Raw genomic sequence first — 20,747 nt, forward strand, 5'->3', positions numbered from 1 at the left:
TCCTCCCGCTTCCATTTTTGCTTGTGGTGTATCAATCATGAAAAACCAAATAAACACCGTAAGATGAGAAAATACAAAAGCTAGGAAGCGTGAATTGTTGGAATGAGGTAAATCACTAGAATTGAGTGAGTGAATTAGTGTGACATTGATGAAAAATAGGTGTGTGGGTTCTAAAATTACGCGCGGTTTAGAATACACACGCACTAGTACAAAACGTTATGTCACAACTACACAAAAGAAAACATGCACTTCACTCATTCTAGTGTGCTTGAGATACTTTAAAAGACTCATAGGTTAAAACAACCCAACAAGTAGTGAAGAAGCATAAAAGCATTCAAGCAAAAATCAAGCAATTGTGAAATTGGATAATGCATGGACATTGATTGATGTGTAAGTAAATTTAGTGAACAAAATGGTATATGAAACTCACACAACAATCAATGACACATATTGAAGTTGTTGCAACACCTAAGTGACATAGAGGTGAAACACATGGATGCTATGGGACTTAGGAAAAAGAAGATAGAAGTGAAAATCAATCACATAGCAAGCATGGTCCACAAAGCTTAGAAAGCTCAAAAATATGTCACTAGGTAAGCCTTCGATCCGATTTCACAATTCCACAATCTCAATGCATGAAATAGGTGATGATTAATTAGAACAAGCATCCTAAAAAAATGCATTGATAATATACAATTGCCTAACAATAGATGATGAATGCATGGTGGCCAAAACATTCAATTCAAAAAGTTAAGATGCATGAAGGCAATGTAACAAGTACTTGGTGTTTGCAAATGTTCAACCTGAAGATCCAAAACCAAGTAATAAATTGTAATCTCAACAAAGGAATCCAACAATGACAATAACAACAATGATGTTAAACTAACATCCTATTAATAAGCAGCAGCAGTAAACAGTAAACAAGATTAATAATCCAACACTTATAATAAAAAACAAAAATTAAACTAGCTAACTAACTAGAAGAAATGGTATTACATGATGTTTTGTAGTGTTGGATGATGATTGGTGGGTGGAAGGAAAAGAAGAGAAGAGAGAAGAAGGAAAGAAATGGAAATAGGAGAAGAAAAGAAGGTGGGTGAAACAGGGCAATCCACGCGTGCGCGTCATGTGCGCGTAAGCGTGGATGGATGAAATAGAAGTGACGCGGACGCGTACGGCACGTCTGCGCGTCGGTGGGTTATTTCGAGAGTGGCGCGTCCGCGCAAGGTACGCGTGCGCGTGCCTTTGGACACAAAGTTGGCACACTCCAGGCACAACTCTCGGGAAAATGTATGGAGGGGTGGAAAAGTTCAATCCACGCGTACGCGTACATGGCGCGTCCGCGTGGATGGTCGAAAATGCTTGAGGCGCGCCTACGCGCCAGGTGCGCGCACGCGCGGGTTGGTGTTCTGTTTTTCAAAATTTTTCTATGTTTTTACACCAAACCAAGCATTCCAAACCTCCAAACAGCTACCAAAACATCATAAAACCTTATTTAACCTACTAGACTCCCAATTAAACTCAACTAATCAAACAAAACATGAAATTAAACTTATTTTACCAATATGTACAAAAGAGAAAAATGAAAGAGTTTACCATGGTGGGGTGTCTCCTACCTAGCACTTTTGTTTATTGTCCTTAAGTTGGACTTATGGGGAGCTCTTCATCAAGGTGGCTTGTGCTTGAATCCATCTTGGAACATCCACCAATGCTTGGACTTCCATTGTGCTTCATCATTCAAAGTTAATAACTCCAAGCTTTGATGGAGTTCTTCACAAACCATAGGCTCCCAAAGTTGATCTTCCTTGTGCGATCCGGGATCCCACACTTTGTTTTCACACCCGTCCTTGAGTTGATCATGGTGATTTCCTCCGGGTGGCAAGAGAGATGAATTCTCATAGGAGCACCAATCTATTCTCCTAGACCCATCCAATTGAGCATTAGTCCAACCCTTGCTCTTTGAAGCTTCAACCATAATGAGCCTTGATTTGTAAAGCCAACCACAAAGCATTTTTCTTTTACGCTTCATCCCATAAAGCATCCTAAGTTGACCATCCGTTTCAAGCAAGCCATATTCGAGTGGGATAATAAAGATAATAGAAATGAGTTTCATCTACTCAAATGAAGGTGTAGATGGCAACCTAGGCAAAGGTGATTCCAAGGGTCTTGACAAGGCGTATTCAATTCCCATCCTCCTTTTTCTAAGGACTTCCACCTCTCCACAAGATCTCTTAATTTCAATCCTTTGTTCAACAATTTTATCTAAACCTTTTCCCTTACTCAAATCACAAATGGGAGGACAAGAGAGATTTACCTCCACATTGCTTTCCATTTCCTTGGGAGAAGGTTCTTCATGCTCAAAGGATTCTTCACCACTAAGACTTGATGCTTGATCTTCATCACCAAGGGGACTCAATTCTTGCTCTATCCCATCCAATTCTTCATAAGAGATATGCCTTGGAGGTTGTGCACATTCCTCCTTAGCATCAAATTCAATCATCTTGGAGGGGTTTTCTTCAATCCTAGACTCCCAAGTTGGTTCCGCATCTCCTAAGTCTTCAACCACTTCTTCCTCTTCTTCAATAATCTCTACCTCCTCCTCTTGTTGCATTTCTTGCTTTAACTCCTCTTCTTCACCTTGGAGCTTCAAGTTCACTCCCTCGCTAAGCTCCTTGGTTGCTTCTCTACATTCCATAATAGAAGTGCCTTGATCGCATAGGCTTAGGCGGGATGAGACTATGTTGCTAATGGCTTCTACCATGATAGCCGTTTTTGCTCTTAACTCCTCAAATTTCTTTCCATCCTCCTCATGTCGCCTTAAGAGATGAGATTCAAGATCTCTCAATTCTAGCATGAAGGCTTCATCGGGAGGTGATGGTGGAAGAGAGGGTTCATTGTTTGAGGGAATGGTATTGTAGTTGGAAGGTGGTTCTTCTTGGTAGGTTTGTGGTGGTTCAATATTTCCCATTCTTTCCATTTGTTGCACAAAACACTCCATGGTTACTTGAAATTGATCCAATGTCTCCTTGAAACGATCCCTTGACTCTTGTTCTTCTTGGATATCATGAGTAGGATCATATGACTCTTGGATTGAAGGACATGAGTATTCTTCCATGGAAGGTTGTGGTGGAAAGTGGTATTCATCTTGTGGTTGGAAGTTTTCATACATTGGAGGTGGTTCATCTTGGTAATAATATGGATGAGGTGGCTCTTGAAAATGTTGATGTTGGAGTAGTTATGGCTCTATGTGTGGTTCATATGGCTCATATGATTGTTGATAGGATGGATATGGATTAGAGTCATATGAAGATGGTTGGTAAGAAGGGGCTCGTGAGTATGGTTGAGGGTTATGTTGAGGATATGGCTCATAGGTGTATGGTGGTAGTTCTTGGAAGTCACAAGGGGATTTACCATAATCATTGGATTGGTATGCATCATAGAATGACTCTTCTTCATAGTGCATTAGTGGGGGGTTGTTGCCAAGAGGATTGATCATATGCATATGGCTCCTCCCACCTTCGGTTATCCCATCCTTGATTCACATCTTCATTGAAATTCCCATTCCCTACAACATAGTTGTAAAAACACTCATGGCCAAAGTGAGAATTCATAGTGAAAAGTGAAAATAAGAAACAAAAGCTAACAAGAAATAATGAAACAAAGTCCTAAAACTAGCAAAAACTAACAAGCAATCCAAAAATCAAGCTATTCACAATATTCACATATATACAATAACCAATAACATAACACCATTGCAACTCCCCAGCAACGGCGCCATTTTGATGAACGAGTTTTGCTTGATGGTCTAGAATTTCTTCTTATAGAAGGAATAACTTCGTTGTAAGCATAGTTCCAAACCAACAAACAATTCCCACATCAAAAATTTGGTTTTGTCACAATTAACAAACCCCAAATGAAAATTAACCGGAGTATTTGGACTCCGGGTCGTCTCACGAAGAGTTGCAATGAAGTGTTTAATTATTGGCTATGAAAATGCAAAGGGGGGTTGATTTGATATTTGACAAGAAAATATAAATGACAAGAAAGTAAAACAACAAGAACTAATAAAAGAAATAGTAAGAACTCTTGGCTAGACATAGGTAATTGAGATCACCATCCTTGTCTACATACCAAATATTGATAATTATGAAAGGCCAACCCATTAAGTCTACTTCTAAAACCTTAAGTACGTAATATCTACTCCTAGGCTTGAAGTACGTCAAATAGGCTTGATCACATCCACCCATAAGTCCTAACCTATCTACTAATTAGCTTAGTAGTGGGTTAGCGTCAATGAGCTTCAAATTGATCACACAGGGTTCTCAAATCACCAATTCAATGAGACCCAATGACTCAAGGTCACTCAATTCTCTTAGCCTAGGCCAAGAGCAAAGAAAAATACTCAAAAACTAGAGGAAACATTTTAACAAAACACCTAGAGTGCAAGAAAAGTAAACATCACAAAATGCAAGAATTAAAAAGAGATCCAACTATACTTGGAAGGCATAAAAGCAAGGCATAGTAAATTTGTGACAAGAGTAAAAGCTAACAACAATTGAATGTAAGAAATCAATAACAACAATCAAAGGAAACAAGATCTAAATGAATTACTTCAAATTACACTAAAAGAAATTAGGATGAGCAAAAGTAGATCCACAAACAAAGTAGAAGAGAGTAATAACAACAATGGAAGAATTATAAATGTAACAACAAGGAATTAAGAAGAAGGAGTAGAAGAAAACATGAATTAAAACTTAAATCTAAGAACTAAACCTAATCCTAATCCTAATTCTAGAGAGAAGAGAGAGCTTCTTGATGAGCGGATAATTTATACGCTTTTTGGCATTGTTTTTAGTATGTTTTTAGTAGAATCTAGTTACTTTTAGGGATGTTTTCATTAGTTTTTATGTTAAATTCACATTTATGGACTTCACTATGAGTTTGTGTGTTTTTCTATGATTTCAGATATTTTCTGGCTGAAATTGAGGGACTTGAGTAAAAATCAGATTCAGAGGTTGAAGAAGGACTGCTGATGCTGTTGGATTATGACCTCCCTGCACTCAAAATGGCTTTTATGGAGCTACAGAACTCAAAATGGTGTGCTTCCAATTGCATTGGAAAGTAGACATCTAGGGATTTCCAGAAATATATAATAGTCCATACTTTACTCAAGTTTAGACGACGCAAACTGGCGTTCAACGCCAGCTCTCTGCCCAATTCTGGCGTCCAGCGCCAGAAACAAGTTGCAAAGTGGAGTTCAACGCCCAAACTGGCACAAAAGCTGGCGTTCAACTCCAAGAATGACCTCTCCATGTGTAGACTTCAAGCTCAGCCCAAGCACACACCAAGTGGGCCCCGGAAGTGGACTTATGCATCAATTACTTACTTCTGTAAACCCTAGTGACTAGTTTATTATAAATAGAACTTTTTATCATTGTATTCGGAGTCTTGGTTACTCCGGTTCCCCTCTGGGGCCGAGACCAATGAACTCCATTATCACTTATGTATTTTCAACGGTAGAGTTTCTACACTCCACAGATTAAGGTGTGGAGCTCTGCTGTTCCTCAAGGATTAATGCAAAGTACTACTGTTTTCTATTCAATTCAACTTATTCAGTTTCTAAGATATTCATTCGCACTTCAACCTGAATGTGATGAACGTGACAATCATCATCATTCCCTATGAACGCGTGCCTGACAACCACTTCCGTTCTACATTAGATTGAATGAGTATCTCTTAGATCTCTTAATCAGAATCTTCGTGGTATAAGCTAGATTGATGGCGGCATTCATGAGAGTCCGGAAAGTCTAAACCTTGTCCGTGGTATTCCGAGTAGGACTCTGGGATTGAATGACTGTGACGAACTCCAAACTCGCGAGTGCTGGGCGTAGTGACAGACGCAAAAGGATAGTAAATCCTATTCCAGTATGATCGAGAACCTCCAAGATGATTAGCCATGCAGTGACAGCGCATCTGACCATTTTCATAGAGAGGAATAGGATGCTACCATCGACAAGGGTGATGCCTCCAGACGATTAGCCGTGCTGTGACAGAGCATTTGGACCATTTTCCCGAGAGGATTGAAAGTAGCCATTGGCACCGGTGACATCCTTACATAAAGCCAGCCATAGAAAGGAGTAAGACTGATTGGATGAAGACAGCAGGAAAGCGGAGGTTCAGAGGAACAAATGCATCTCCATACGCTTATCTGAAATTCTCACCAATGATTTACATAAGTATTTCTATCCTTCTTTTATTTCTAAATTTTGAAAACTACATAACTATTTTATATCCGCCTGACTGAGATTTACAAGGTGACCATAGCTTGCTTCATACCAACAATCTCCGTGGGATTCGACCGTTACTCACGTAAGGTATTACTTGGACGACCCAGTGCACTTGCTGGTTAGTTATGCGAAGTTGTAACCTTCTAAATAACTCGGGAATTGCTTTAGAGGCATGTATGACCTTTGGGCATAGTGAATGAAACGTTAGTCTCCTTAGAATGCTGCTCGTGAGCGTGAAAAGATGAAGTAGTAAGTGTGTGATGTTAAAAGGGGCTGTGGTAGTTTTATTTCCATGTGAAAATTTGTGGATGATAGGCTTGTGACCAATTTTTTTTTGGGTTGCGAAGTGATTGATGGAGTTGCAAATTGGAGTTCTGAAGTGAATACAACATTGGTGAGCGAACGTTTTACCCGTTGTTTAAATACCAGCTTGCTTTGTAGCCACTTTGCCACATTAACTATAACTTTGCTTTGTAAATGCCTATCTTGTATCTCCTGCCTTATACCATACTTTTCCTTATATTTAAATTTTATAGTTATTCAGTATTTGAACATCTATATGCATAAATTTGCTAAACTTCCTTGTTTATCTAAAACGCCTTTAGAAAGTAAAGTACTGTTGCTTCAAACCCATGTGACATTCTTGTTTTAAACCCCCTTGTAACCTCTGCTTCAGACCACACTTTTCTCTTACACATAAGTTTTACAAACTATTCGATATTTGGAAAATTAATACATATATCTGCCAAGATCTCTGCTTTACTAAAGTATTCAAAACTATTTTAGAATGTTGTGTATTAACTTAATTTTCGAGGACGAAAATTTTTATAAGTGGGGTAGGATGTAAGATCTCTAACTTTTTAAAAGCTATTAATTAATTATTCACGATGCATTATATTTATTTAAGACTGTACTTCGGAGATTTTTATATAAAAGTTGAGTAAACTCTTATTTTTTTATTTAGAGTTCTTATAATTGAAAAAATAGTGAATATTTTATATGTCTTAATTTTAAATATTTATATTTTTAACCTTATTTTATAAATGAATGAGAATTAATTTATTTGTCTCTAATTTTTATTTAATTAGCATTTAATCGAAACTAATTTATAAATCTGTAATTGAAAGATATTTTAAAGATGGATATTTTATATTTAATTTAATATAATATCTCTTAATTTTATTAAAATTTAACAAAACCCCAATTTGCCCAAAAATCCCTAATTTCACATTTGCCCCAAATTAAACCCTAATCCTAAAATCAAACACACAACCCTAACCCTAATTAACATGTAATTTTCCCTTTACCCCAAAAGAAACCCTAGCTGCCCCTTACCTCCTTCAGCCGCCAATTACTTTCACCCCCAATAACCCCACTCATCGAAGAAAGAAAGAAAAAAAAAAGGGGAAATGGAATTAGAGGAAAAGAGAGAAGAGAGTTGCAACGTAAATGAAAAAGAGAAGGGGAAGAGGGGGCTGACCACACCACTAGCGCAGGAGAGAACCGAGGGGAGAGAGAGAGTGACTCGTCTGAGGAAGAGAGAGTCGGAGGGAGCTGCTGCACCGTCGCGAGGGAGAGGAGGCGCCGCTGCTGCTGCCGCCTCGCCGTCACCGATTGATGGAGGGAGAAAACGCGTGACTGAGGGAAGCACCCAGGAGGGGTCACTGTTGCCGCCGACGAAGCGAGGAAGAGAAAAGCCGCCGCACTCTGCCACAACCAGCACCATCATTTCCTGCGCCGCCGCTGAGTCAAGACGTCGCCGCCGAAGCCTCGCCGCCAAGTCGCCGCGCAGTCACACCAAGGGAGAACGCTCGCGGGAAGAGAGAGCAGACGCCGTCGAGGATCCCGTCGCCGTCAAATCTGCCTCGTCACCGCCGTGTTTCCATCAGCACCGTGTATCTGTTTCATCGCCGAGCTGAGCTATGGGAGGAAGGGTCAGAACGTGACGGGAAAGGGAGACACCTTCCACCGCTGTCCCGCCGTCAGATCCATGTCACCGCCACGAACCGCCACTGTTCTGGCTGTCGGAAGCCGCCGCCGAGCCTTTGCCTTCTTGGTAAGCGATTTTACTTCCAGAACTTCTGAAATCAATATTCCAATATAAGTTATTAGAGGCTCTGAGCTGTTGGTATTGTAGGATTGAATTCCGACGATTTTATATCAAAGTTAAGGTTACAGTTGGACCATCGGAGTTTCTGGCCGCTGTCGGAGATGCCTCCGGGTCAGCTCGGGATTGCGGCTGTTCCATTTTGCTCTTACTGTAGGTATATTTTATTGCGAACCCTCGCCGTTAGTTTCCTGTTATGTGTTATTAAGGTTTTCGCGATATTTATGTTTTAGGATTGAGTTATTGGGATTGCCTGTTGCAATTAAAGCCGTTTCTGCTATTGCGGAAGTGAGCAGACCTGCGATTGAAGCTGCAGTTGATTTCGGGCGGAGAGGAATGGTTCTTGTGACGCCTTTAGTTTATGGGTTCAACTTTCGAGGTAGGGGTTTTTATTAAAATCTAATTTATATTACAGAGTTGTGATAAATAGATATTAATGTGAGAGAACATATGTCTGTGATTATGATTGTCTTCTAAATGTGGTTGTTTACTGGACTGAATGACTGATTGCTTGATTGCTTGAGTAGTTTGTGATTGCTGAAAAAGAATTAGTTTGAAAGGCTATTTAGTTATTTATTATAAAAACTGGTTTTTCTTGGTTTTGAAGCTATTTTTGATAATGTAAAGGAATTGGCTTTGGAAATGATTTGGAATATGAAACTGGGTTAACTTGGGAAATGGTTTGATTTTGAGCCGGTCTGATTTTATAAATGATTTAATACTTGAGCTGGTTTGATTTTAAAAAGAGTTTTATTTTGGAATTGGTCTGATTTGAGAATAATTTGATATTGGAATTGGTTCAACTCTGGAAATTGTTTGGAATTTGGAAATGGTTGAGAAAATGTTTGAGAAATGTTTGGGTGGGACCCGAAAAGGGTGGCAGTATCTGAGTTTTAGAGGAGATGCTGCCGAAATTTTATAAAATTGAAAGTTTTGCCTGAAGTAATTATTTAAAAAGATTTAGTTTTTGAACGTTATATGTTTTAAGATTGATTTATTTAGAAAAGAAAGAATTATGTTTTGGACTGAGATTTGTTGATTAATGGAATGGAAAGAAGGATGATAAGGATTGATTTTGAAATATGATTTCTGAATGAATTTGGGAATGAGATATGGATTGACGAATGATAATGATTTTGAGAATGGCTTAGATATTGATGAATGATTATGTATGAAATTGGGCTAAAATGATTTAATGATCTGAGATACGAGGTTCCCTGGATTAAGTGCCGTGGCTTGCCACCACGTGTACCAGGTTGAAAACTCGATACTCTGTTGACCCTACGACGTAAGTGTGACCGGGCACTATATAAATTCCCGGGAATGTTACCCCCATTGAGCAATATTGATTATTTGAGAAAAAGCTATGCATAGACTCTTGGGGATGCACGTCGGGGGACAGTCTAAGGACAATTCAGACTTGTTGGGTTGGCTGGATAACCGACAGATGAGTCTCATCAGCCATAGGACAGGCATGCATCATATGCATTTGTATGCTTTGCTTGGGTTTGAACTTGTTTTGGATTGCCTAATTGCTAAACTGTTCTTAACTGGTAATTGAACTATTTGCTGTAACTGCTACCTACTTGTGCTTTCCTTGTCTGTCTTGCCTGTGTTTGTCCTGGCGTGCTACATTTGAGAATGAACTTTGGTGCTGAATTAATGATTGTGTTGTTTGATTGCGTGGTTGGTTTCTGATTGAGATTTTTCTTATAAGAAAGGAAAGGTTTCGGATTTTTGATAGATTAAACGTTTCTTTGAAAAGGTTTGGAACGATTACCTACTGGTTTTTAAAAGATTCATAAGGCAATGATAATCACTGAGCTTGAAAATAGTTTTCTTATTAAATATCTTCTTATGACAACTTTGAAACTGCGTGGTGAGACCGTGTGGTTAGGTTCTCACCCCCCTACAGCTTTACCTTTTCAGGAACCAGATGAAGAAGCATTAAGAAGAGTTATACTGCGTTTGGTTTATAAGATGATGTATTAATTAAATATTTTCTTCTCTCGTCTTTGTTATTACAAGTTTGTAAGAGGGATAGGAATTGTATGTTTTATATGTATATTATATTATGAGTTATTATGTAAGGAGTCTTGTATATGAATCTATGCCTGTTTGTTTTTTTCTTAAGATAAAGTGTTTATTTTCGATTTTCTAAGAAATCAGCGATACAGTGTCGAGTCACAGACTCCTATTTTAGTATTTAGTATGTAAAGTAGTCGTAATACTTCTTGCTATCAGAGTAGCGCAGCCGGAAGCGTGACTTCTGATAGTGAGGGTGTTACATTATGGTATCAGAGCAGTCCTTCTTGTAGAGCCTGAGGAATGGACTGAGTATGCTTCAATTGCATACTCTGAGCGTCTGTCATGTAATAGGTCTCGTTCAGATAATGAGAATTAGAGTTTTATACACATGACGGTCTATTGATTAATGAGAATTAGTATTATTTTCGACTTAGCTCAAATCCAGTTTAAATAAATGCACCGTTCTTCCTCTTGATCGTTCCCACCGAAGTTCTTAAATTCAAGTTTCTTCTTAGGACTATAATTTGATTTTCTACCAAGATTTTCAGTAAAATGTTTTATCCTTAGCCTAACTAATTTTTATTTCATAAATCTTGCATAATCTAGCTCGACTTGAATTTGTTTTAAACAAGATGCAATATTTACGTTTTAATTGATTTTCTTGAATTTTGTAAACAATTATCCTATTCTACTCTATAGTTTCTATTGAAGATCTTTGAAATCAACATTCTTTTCTATTTGTATTTCGATTTTTTCTGTCCGGCACACTTTATGATTTTTAACCATTCTTGTTTGTTGGTGACTCAAAACATTTCTTCAAATACTTGTAAACATTGTCTTGAATCATGTTATCTTCTCTTTTGCAAACTTTGTATGTCCTTTATTCGGCCTAAATTTGTTTCGGCTAAATATGTTAACTTTTCTTATGATTCCTATTGAAGTTCTTTGATTCAGATCTCCTAGAAAAAAAATAATGTAAATTGACTCTCCTTCTGGAATATTTCATTGTTATTGCGCATTCTTGTTAAATTGCGACTCTATTCATCCTTTTGACTTCATGCGAACGTTGCCCTTGTCATTTGATTTGCTCTTCCTAGGTATTTTATCTCTCTAAGTAAACTCGAGTGCTTCGGTGTCATGTGCGACCCCTAGACATGGGTAACAAGATGATAGTTTTTTAGTACATCACTTGTTGATGCAGGAAATAAATTTGGTGAGTTTGAAAATGTCGCAGGTTATGGCGTTTAATTTTGTACTGGTGTATTTGAGCACGTGTCAGGTTGCTAAGTTTTTGAACTAAGATCGATTGTTTAGATTTTCGCATAACAATGAATGAGTTTAAAACCTTGATTGAGATTGAACTAGACCTTGGAATACTGGGGATTGGTTATGGCTTTCACTTCTTGAAACTCTCCCATTATGCTTTTAAACTTGGAAAATGTTTTGATGAAGTATAACTGGATTTTCTTTTGACTATATGTCAGTTTTATGCATACGTTTGGTTAGTGAAGCGCTTAAATATTTTTACTCATACCTTTTCAAACTTTACGTAATCCCTTACAACCTGAAATCCTATTCAAGAAATGTCACATTTATGTTTTCGTTATTCTTTTACAAATATGTTGTTGTATACTTTTCTTTTGAAATATAAAATGATTTTCTTAAGTTCCGATTCTTGTAAACGATGCATTCGAAAGAGTGTGTTGACTAAGTGTGTTGACTCTCCTTCAATCCTTGGCTGAAATAGCATCAGAAATGAGTTGGGTTGGGCCCAAAGTGCTTCAGAATTCGCTGGGGGCGAATTCACTTTAGTGGGCGATGGCAGAATCGGCACGCGCTTGCAAAGTGCGCCTGTGCGCCCCTTAGCGCAAAGTAACATATGGCAAATTTTACATCATTTTGAAGCACCGGATGTTAGCTTTCCAACGCAACTGGAACCGCCTCATTTGGACCTCTGTAGCTCAAGTTATGGTCGTTTGAGTGCGAAGAGGTCGGGCTTGACAGCTTTCCGGTTCCTTCATTTCTTCATTTGTTCTCCCGCTTGCATGCTTTTCTCCTCACTTCTTCCATCTGATACTTGCCCTATGAACCTGAAATCACTTAACAAATACATCAAGGTATCGAATGGAATTAAAGTGAATTAAAATTACTAATTTTAGGGCCTAAAAAGCATGTTTTCGTATTTAGGCACAATTCAAGGGAGAATTACAAAACCATGCTATTTTTATTTAATAAATGTGAGAAAAGGTGATAAAATCCCCCAAAATAAGCACAAGATAAATTACGAAATCGGGGTTTATCAAATACATAAGAATAAGGTCCAGGCATGGCCGTGAGGCCAGCCCCAAACGTGTCTAAGATAGCATAAGACTTATCAAAGATCAAAAGTATATACAGTGTATCAAAATACAATATCAAAAGGTCCTATTTATAAAGAACTAGTAGCCTAGGGTTTACAGAAATCAGTAATTAATGCAGAAATCTTCTTCCGGGCCCACTTGGTGTGTGCTTGGACTGAGTATTGAAGCTTTCATGTGTAGAGACTTTTCTTGGAGTTAAACGCCAGCTTTTGTGCCAGTTTGGGCGTTTAACTCCAGCTTTTGTGCCAGTTTTGGAGTTAAACGCCAGAATTCTTGAGCTGACTTGGAACGCCTGTTTGGGCCATCAAATCTCGAGCAAAGTATGGACTATTATATATTACTGAAAAGCCTGGGATGTCTACTTTCCAACTCAATTGAGAACGCGCCAATTGGGCTTCTGTAGCTCCAGAAAATCCACTTTGAGTGCAGGGAGGTCAGAATCCAACAGCATATGCAGTCCTTTTTCAGCCTCTGAATCAGATTTTTGCTCAGGTCCCTCAATTTCAGCCAGAAAATACCTGAAATCACAGAAAAACACACAAACTCATAGTAAAGTCTAGAAATATGATTTTTAAATAAAAACTAATAAAAATATAATAAAAACTAATTAAAATCTACTAAAAACATACTAAAAACAATGCCAAAAAGCGTATAAATTATCCGCTCATCACAACACCAAACTTAAATTGTTGCTTGTCCCCAAGCAACTGAAAATCAAATAGGATAAAAAGAAGAGAATGTACAATGAATTCCAAAAACATCTATGAAGATCAGTATTAATTAGATGAGCGGGGCTTTTAGCTTTTTGCTTCTGAACAGTTTTGGCATCTCACTTTATCCCTTGAAGTTCAGAATTATCGGCATCTATAGGAACTCAGAATCCAGATAGTGTTATTGATTCTCCTAGTTAAGTATGTTGATTCTTGAACACAGCTACTTTATGAGTCTTGGCCGTGGCCCTAAGCACTTTGTTTTCCAGTATTACCACCGGATACATAAATGCCACAGACACATAACTGGGTGAACCATTTTAGATTGTGACTCAACTTTGTTAGAGTCCCCAATTAGAGGTGTCCAGGGTTCTTAAGCACACTCTTCTTTTTGCTTTGGACCTTGACTTTAACCGCTCAGTCTCAAGTTTTTAACTGACACCTTCACGCCACAAGCACATGGTTAGGGACAGCTTGGTTTAGCCGCTTAAGCCAGGATTTTATTCCTGTGGGCCCTCCTATCCACTGATGCTCAAAGCCTTGGATCCTTTTTATCACCCTTGCCTTTTGGTTTAAAGGGGTATTGGCTTTTTCTTTTTGCTTTTTTTTTTCTTTTCTCCTCTTTTTTTTTTTTTTTTTTTTTTTTTTTTTTGCAAGCTTTTCACTGCTTTTTCTTGCTTCAAGAATCAATTTTATGATTTTCAGATCATCAGATAACATTTCTCCTTTTCCTTTCATTCTTTCAAGAGCCAACAATTTTAACATTCATAAACAATCAAATTCAAAAATATGCACTGTTCAAGCATTCATTCAGAAAGACAATAGTATTGCCGCCACATCAAAATAATTAAACTGTTTTAAAATTTGAAATTCATGCACTTCTTTTTCTTTTTCAATTAAAAACATTTTTCATTTAAGAAAGGCGATGGATTCATTTTCATAGCTTTAAGGCATAGACACTAAGAAACTAATGATCATGTAATAAAGACACAAACATAGATAAACATAAAGCATAATTTTCGAAAAACAGGAAAATAAAGAACAAGGAAGTTAAAGAACGGGTCCACCTTAGTGATGGCGGCTTGTTCTTCCTCTTGAAGGTCTTATGGAGTGCTTGAGCTCCTCAATGTCTCTTCCTTGCCTTTGTTGCTCCTCTCTCATGGTTCTTTGATCTTCTCTAATTTCATGGAGGAGGATGGAATGCTCTTGGTGCTCCACCCTTAGTTGTCCCATGTTGGAACTTAATTCTCCTAGGGAGGTGTTGATTTGCTCCCAATAGTTTTGTGGAGGAAGATGCATCCCTTGAGGCATCTCAGGGATTTCATGATGAGGAATTTCCTCATGCTCTTGATGAGGTTCTCTTGTTTTCTCCATCCTTTTCTTAGTGATGGGTTTGTCCTCATCAATGAGAATGTCTCCCTCTATATCAATTCCAACCGAATTGTAAATGTGACAAATGAGATGAGGGAAGGCTAACCTTGCCAAAGGAGAGGACTTGTCCGCCACCTTGTAGAGTTATTGGGATATAACCTCATGAACTTCCACTTCCTCTCCAATCATGATGCTATGTATCATGATATCCCGGTCTATAGTAGCTTCGGACCGGTTGCTAGTGGGAATGATTGAGCGTTGGATGAACTCCAACCATCCCCTAGCCATGGGCTTGAGGTCATGCCTTCTTAGTTGAACCGGCTTCCCTCTTGAATCTCTCTTCCATTGAGTGCCCTCTTCACATATGTCCATGAGGACTTGGTTCATCCTTTGATCAAAGTTGACCCTTCTAGTGTAGGGGTGTGCATCTCCTTGCATCATGGGCAAATTGAATGCCAACCTTACATTTTCCGGACTAAAATCCAAGTATTTCCCTCGGACCATTGTAAGCCAATTCTTAGGATCTGGGTTCACACTTTGATCATGGTTCTTGGTGATCCATGCATTGGCATAGAACTCTTGAACCATTAAGATTCCGACTTGTTGAATGGGGTTGGTGAGAACTTTCCAACCTCTTCTTAGAATCTCATGTCGGATCTCTGGATATTCGCCCTTTTTGAGCTTAAAAGGGACCTCGGAGATCACTTTCTTCTTGGCCACAACTTCATAGAAGTGGTCTTGATGCACCCTTGAGAGAAATCTCTCCATCTCCCATGACTCGGAGGTGGAAGCTTTTGCCTTCCCTTTCCTCTTTCTAGAGGTTTCTCCGGCCTTTGGTGCCATAAATGGTTATGGAAAAATAAAAAGCTTTAGCTTTTACCACACCAAACTTAGAAGGTTGCTCGTCCTCGAGCAAAAGAAGAAAGAAGAGAGTAGAAGAAGAAGAAATAGAGGAGATGGAATGGGCTTTGTGTTTCGGCCAAGGGGGAAAAGTAGTGTTTAGGTTGTGTGAAAATGAAGGGGTGAAGATGGGTTTATATAGGAGTGAGAGGGGTGTGTATGGTTCGGCCATTATGGGTGGGTTTGGGAGGGAAAGTAGTTTGAATTTGGATGGTGAGAAGGATGGATGTGAGTGGTGAAGAGAATGGTGGGATTTGATAGGTGAAGGGTTTTTAGGGAAGAGGTATTGAGGTGATTGGTGAATGGGGGAAGAAGAGAGAGAGTGGTGGGGAAGGTGGGTTCCTGTGGGGTCCACAGATCCTAAGGTGTCAAGGATATCTCATCCTTGCACCAAGTGGCATGCAAAACGCCCCTTTCTGCCAATCCTGGCGTTAAACGCCAGGCTGCTGCCCGTTTCTGGCGTTTAACACCAGCTTCTTGCCCATTCCTGGCGTTAAACGCCAGTCTGGTGCCCTTTTCTGGCGTTAAACGCCCAGAATGGTGCCAGACTGGGCGTTTAACGCCCATTCTGCTACCTTTACTGGCGTTTAAACGCCAGTAACTGTTTCCTCCAGGGTGTTCTATTTTTCATTCTGTTTTTTACTTTGTTTTTGCTTTTTCAATTGTTTTTGTGACTTCACATGATCATCAACCTACAGTGGCTCTTATGGAGCCTTACAGATGTTCAGAGCAATGTTGGAACCTCCCAACACCAAACTTAGAGTTTGAATGTGGGGGTTCAACACCAAACTTAGAGTTTGACTGTGGGGGCTCTGTTTGACTCTGTATTGAGAGAAGCTCTTCGTGCTTCCTCTCCATGGTTACAGAGGGATATCCTTGAGCTTTAAACACAATGGAGTCTTCATTCACTTGAATGATCAATTCTCCTCTGTCAACATCAATCACAGCTTTTGCTGTGGTTAGGAAGGGTCTGCCAAGGATGATGGATTCATCCATACACTTCCCAGTTTCTAGGATTATGAAATCAGCAGGGATGTAATGGTCTTCAACCTTTACCAAGACATCCTCTACAAGTCCATAAGCCTGTTTCTTTGAATTGTCTGCCATCTCTAGTGAGATTCTTGCAGCTTGTACCTCAATGATCCCTAGCTTCTCCATTACAAAGAGAGGCATAAGGTTTATGCTTGACCCTAAGTCACACAGAGCCTTCTCAAAGGTCATGGTACCTATGGTACAAGGGATTGAGAACTTTCCAGGGTCCTGTCTCTTTTGAGGTAATCTCTGCCTAGTCAAGTCATCCAGTTCTTTGATGAGAAATGGAGGTTCATTCTCCCAAGTCTCATTACCAAATAGCTTGGCATTTAGCTTTATGATTGCTCCAAGGTACTTAGCAACTTGCTCTTAAGTGACATCTTCATCCTCTTCAGAGGAAGAATACTCATCAGAGCTTATGAAAGGCAGAAGTAAATTCAATGGAATCTCTATGGTCTCCAAATGAGCCTCAGATTCCCATGGTTCCTCATTAGGGAACTCCATGGAGGTCAGTGGGCGTCCATTGAGGTCTTCCTCAGTGGGAATCACTGCCTCTTCCTCCTCTCCATGTTCGGCCATGTGAGATGTGGTTATGGCCTTGCACTCTCTTTTTGGATTCTCTTCTGTATTACTTGGGAGAGTGCTAGGAGGGAGTTCAGTAATTTTCTTACTCAGCTGACCCAATTGTGCCTCCAGATTTCTAATGGAGGACCTTGTTTCAGTCATGAAACTTTAAGTGGTTTTGATTAGATCAGAGACAATGGTTGTTAAGTCAGAGGGGTTTTGCTTAGAATTCTCTGTCTGTTGCTGAGAAGATGATGGAAAAGGCTTGCTATTGCTAAACCTGTTTCTTCCACCATTATTGTTGTTGAAACCTTGTTGAGGTCTCTGTTGATCCTTCCATGAGAGATTTGGATGATTTCTCCATGAAGGATTATAGGTGTTTCCATAGGATTCTCCCATGTAATTCACCTCTTCCATTGCTGGGTTCTCAGGATCATAAGCTTCTTCTTCAGAGGAAGCTTCCTTAGTACTGCCTGTTGCTGCTTGCATTCCAGACAGACTCTGAGAAATCATATTGACTTGTTGAGTCAATATTTTATTCTGAGCCAATATGGCATTCAGAGTATCAATCTCAAGAACTCTCTTCTTCTGAGTTGTCCCATTATTCACAGGATTCCTTTCAGAGGTGTACATGAATTGGTTATTTGCAATCATTTCAATGAGTTCTTGAGCTTCTGCAGGCGTTTTCTTCAGATGAAGAGATCCTCCAGCAGAGCTATCCAATGACATCTTGGATAGTTCAGACAGACCATCATAGAAGATTCCTATGATGCTCCATTCTGAAAGCATGTCAGAAGGGCACCTTCTGATCAATTGCTTGTATCTCTCCCAAGCTTCATAGAGGGACTCACCATCCTTCTGTCTAAAGGTTTGGACTTCCACTCTAAGCTTACTCAATTTTTGAGGTGGAAAGAACTTTGCCAAGAAGGCATTGACTAGCTTTTCCCAAGAGTTCAGGCTTTCCTTAGGTTGTGAATCCAACCATGTTCTAGCTCTGTCTCTTACAGCAAAAGGAAAGAGCATAAGTCTGTAAACTTCAGGGTCAATCCCATTGGTCTTGACAGTGTCACAGATTTGTAAGAACTCAGCTAAGAACTGATGAGGATATTCCAATGGAAGTCCATGAAACTTGCAATTCTGTTGCATTAGAGAAACTAATTGGGGCTTAAGCTCAAAGTTGTTTGCTCCAATGGCAGGGATAGAGATGCTTCTCCCATAGAAATCAGGAGTAGGTGCAGTAAAGTCACCAAGCACCTTCCTTGCATTGTTGGCATTGTTGTTGCTTTCGGCTGCCATAGTTTTTTCTTCTTTGAAGAGTTCTGTTAGGCCCTCTAAAGAGAGATGTTCTTTATCTTCTCTTAGCTTTCTCTTCAAGGTCCTTTCAGGTTCAGGATCAGCTTGAACAAGTATTCTTTTATCTTTGTTCCTGCTCATATGAAAGAGAAGAGAACAAGAAAGTAGAGAATCCTCTATGTCACAGTATAGAGATTCCTTGAGGTGTCAGAGGAAAAGAAGAATAGAAGGAGGAGGTGGAGAAGAGGGAATTCGAACTTATCAAGAGGGACAGAGTTCGAATTGCACCTTGATGAGGAATCTTAGTCCTTTAAATAGAAGGATGTGAGAAGAGGGGAAGAAATTTTCGAAATTAAAATAAAAGATTTTGAAATAATTAAAAGAAATTTTGAAAAAGTGATTGATGATTTTCGAAAACTAAAATTGGGAAAGAAATTAAGTGATTTTTGAAAAAGATTTTGAAATCAGAAATTAAAAAGATATGATTGAAAATTAATTTTGAAAAAGGGTGTGATTGAAAAGATATGATTGAGAAGATATGATTGAAAATCAAATTAAAAAGAGAAAATTTTAAAACTAAAGTTGATTACTTGACTAACAAGAAATTAAAAGATATGATTCTAAAATTTAAAATTTGATCTTTTCTTAATAGGCAAGTAACAACTTGAAAATTTTTGAAGTAAATCTTGAATTGAAGCAAGGATTTTTGAAAATAGTAAAAATAAATATAAAATGGAAAGAAATTGATTTTGAAAGAGATATGACTGAAAAGATATGATTTGAAAAATATTTGATTTTGAAAAATTATGAAAACTTGAAAAAAATGTGAATTAAAAACAAAATCTTCCCTCTAGTGTCATCTTGGCGTTTAACGCCCAAATCTCTACCTTTTTGGGCGTTAAACGCCCAGCCAGGTACCTTGGCTGGCGTTTAAACGCCAGTTTTCCTTCTTCACTAGGCGTTTTGAACGCCCATCTTTTTCTGTTTGATTCCTCTGCTGAATGTTCTGAATGTTCAATTCTCTGTATTATTGACTTGAAAAGACATAGTTTTAAAAAATATTTTTGAATTTTTGATGATGGGAATCAATAAAAATGCAACTAAAATCAAATAAACAATGCATGTAAGACACCAAACTTAAAAGTTTGTATACTAAGGACTATAACAATGTAAAAATGTATGTAAGAAACAACAAAACATACAAAACAAGAGAATTTGAAGACCAGAGCAATGAAATCATCAAGAACAACTTGAAGATCAATGAAGAACAATATGTATAAATTTTCGAAAATTAGAAGGATAAAGACATGCAATTGACACCAAACTTAAAAATTGACACTAGACTCAAACAAGAAACATAAAATATTTTTGATTTTTATGATTTTATAATTTTTTTTGTGATTTTTTTCGAAACTTATATGGAAAAGAAAATAAAGAGAATCAAAACTTTTAATAAGAATTCCAGGAATCATTGCAATGCTAGTCTAAGACTCCGGTGCAGGAATTAAACATGGCTTACTAGCCAGCCAAGCTTTCAATGAAAGCTCCGGTCCAAAACACTAGACATGGCCAATGGCCAGCCAAGCTTTAGCAGATCATTGCTTTCAACAGCAAAATTGATAGAAATCAACAAGCTCTTGTGATGATAAGTTGAAACCTCGGTCCAAAAGATTAGACATGGCTTCTCAGCCAGCCAGACTTCAACAAATCATCATGAAACTCTAGAATTCATTCTTAAAAACTCTGAAGAACAAAATAGAAAATCCTTTTGTACTTTTTGAAAATTTTTTTCGAAAAATAAAAAGGAAAAGTACCTAATCTAAGCAACAAGATGACCCGTCAGTTGTCCAAACTCGAACAATCCCCGGCAACGGCACCAAAAACTTGGTGCACAAAATTGTGATCATCAACAACGGCGCCAAAGGACTTGGAGCTCTCAAACGTGAATCACACTTTGTCACAATTCCGCACAACTAACCAGCAAGTGCACTGGGTCGTCCAAGTAATAAACCTTACGTGAGTAAGGGTCGATCCCACGGAGATTGTCGGCTTGAAGCAAGCTATGGTCATCTTGTAAATCTCAGTCAGGCGGATT

General features: G+C 38.6%; 1 protein-coding gene and 1 non-coding gene across 2 annotated transcripts; both read left to right on the forward strand.

Moving 5' to 3' along the window:
* The first annotated feature begins 7,696 nt into the window (after positions 1–7,696).
* On the forward strand, positions 7,697–10,505 carry LOC110268421 (uncharacterized). The gene is made up of 5 exons (XM_088491987.1): positions 7,697–7,893; positions 7,970–8,343; positions 8,425–8,551; positions 8,628–8,773; positions 10,310–10,505. Exons 1-5 carry the CDS (start codon positions 7,697–7,699, stop codon positions 10,384–10,386), a joined length of 921 nt encoding a protein of 306 aa, XP_088348113.1. The 3' UTR covers positions 10,387–10,505.
* Positions 10,506–18,142: 7,637 nt separating this feature from the next.
* Positions 18,143–18,250, forward strand: LOC148580328 (small nucleolar RNA R71). The gene has a single exon (XR_015899592.1). It is a non-coding gene; the product is annotated as a small nucleolar RNA R71 (small nucleolar RNA).
* The last annotated feature ends 2,497 nt before the right edge of the window (positions 18,251–20,747 follow it).

This window comes from Arachis ipaensis, chromosome B10 (assembly GCF_059453495.1).
Source record: "Arachis ipaensis isolate K30076 ecotype BB chromosome B10, ASM5945349v1, whole genome shotgun sequence".
Lineage (NCBI taxonomy): Eukaryota > Viridiplantae > Streptophyta > Magnoliopsida > Fabales > Fabaceae > Arachis > Arachis ipaensis.

Coding starts and splice junctions, on each gene's coding strand:
- LOC110268421 (XM_088491987.1), top strand. CDS start 7,697: ATGGAATTAGAGGAAAAGAGAGAAGAGAGTTGCAACGTAAATGAAAAA. Junction 7,894..7,969: donor GCTGCTGCTGCCGCCTCGCC/GTCACCGATTGA, acceptor CCGCCGACGAAG/CGAGGAAGAGAAAAGCCGCC. Junction 8,774..10,309: donor TTATGGGTTCAACTTTCGAG/GTAGGGGTTTTT, acceptor ACCCCCCTACAG/CTTTACCTTTTCAGGAACCA.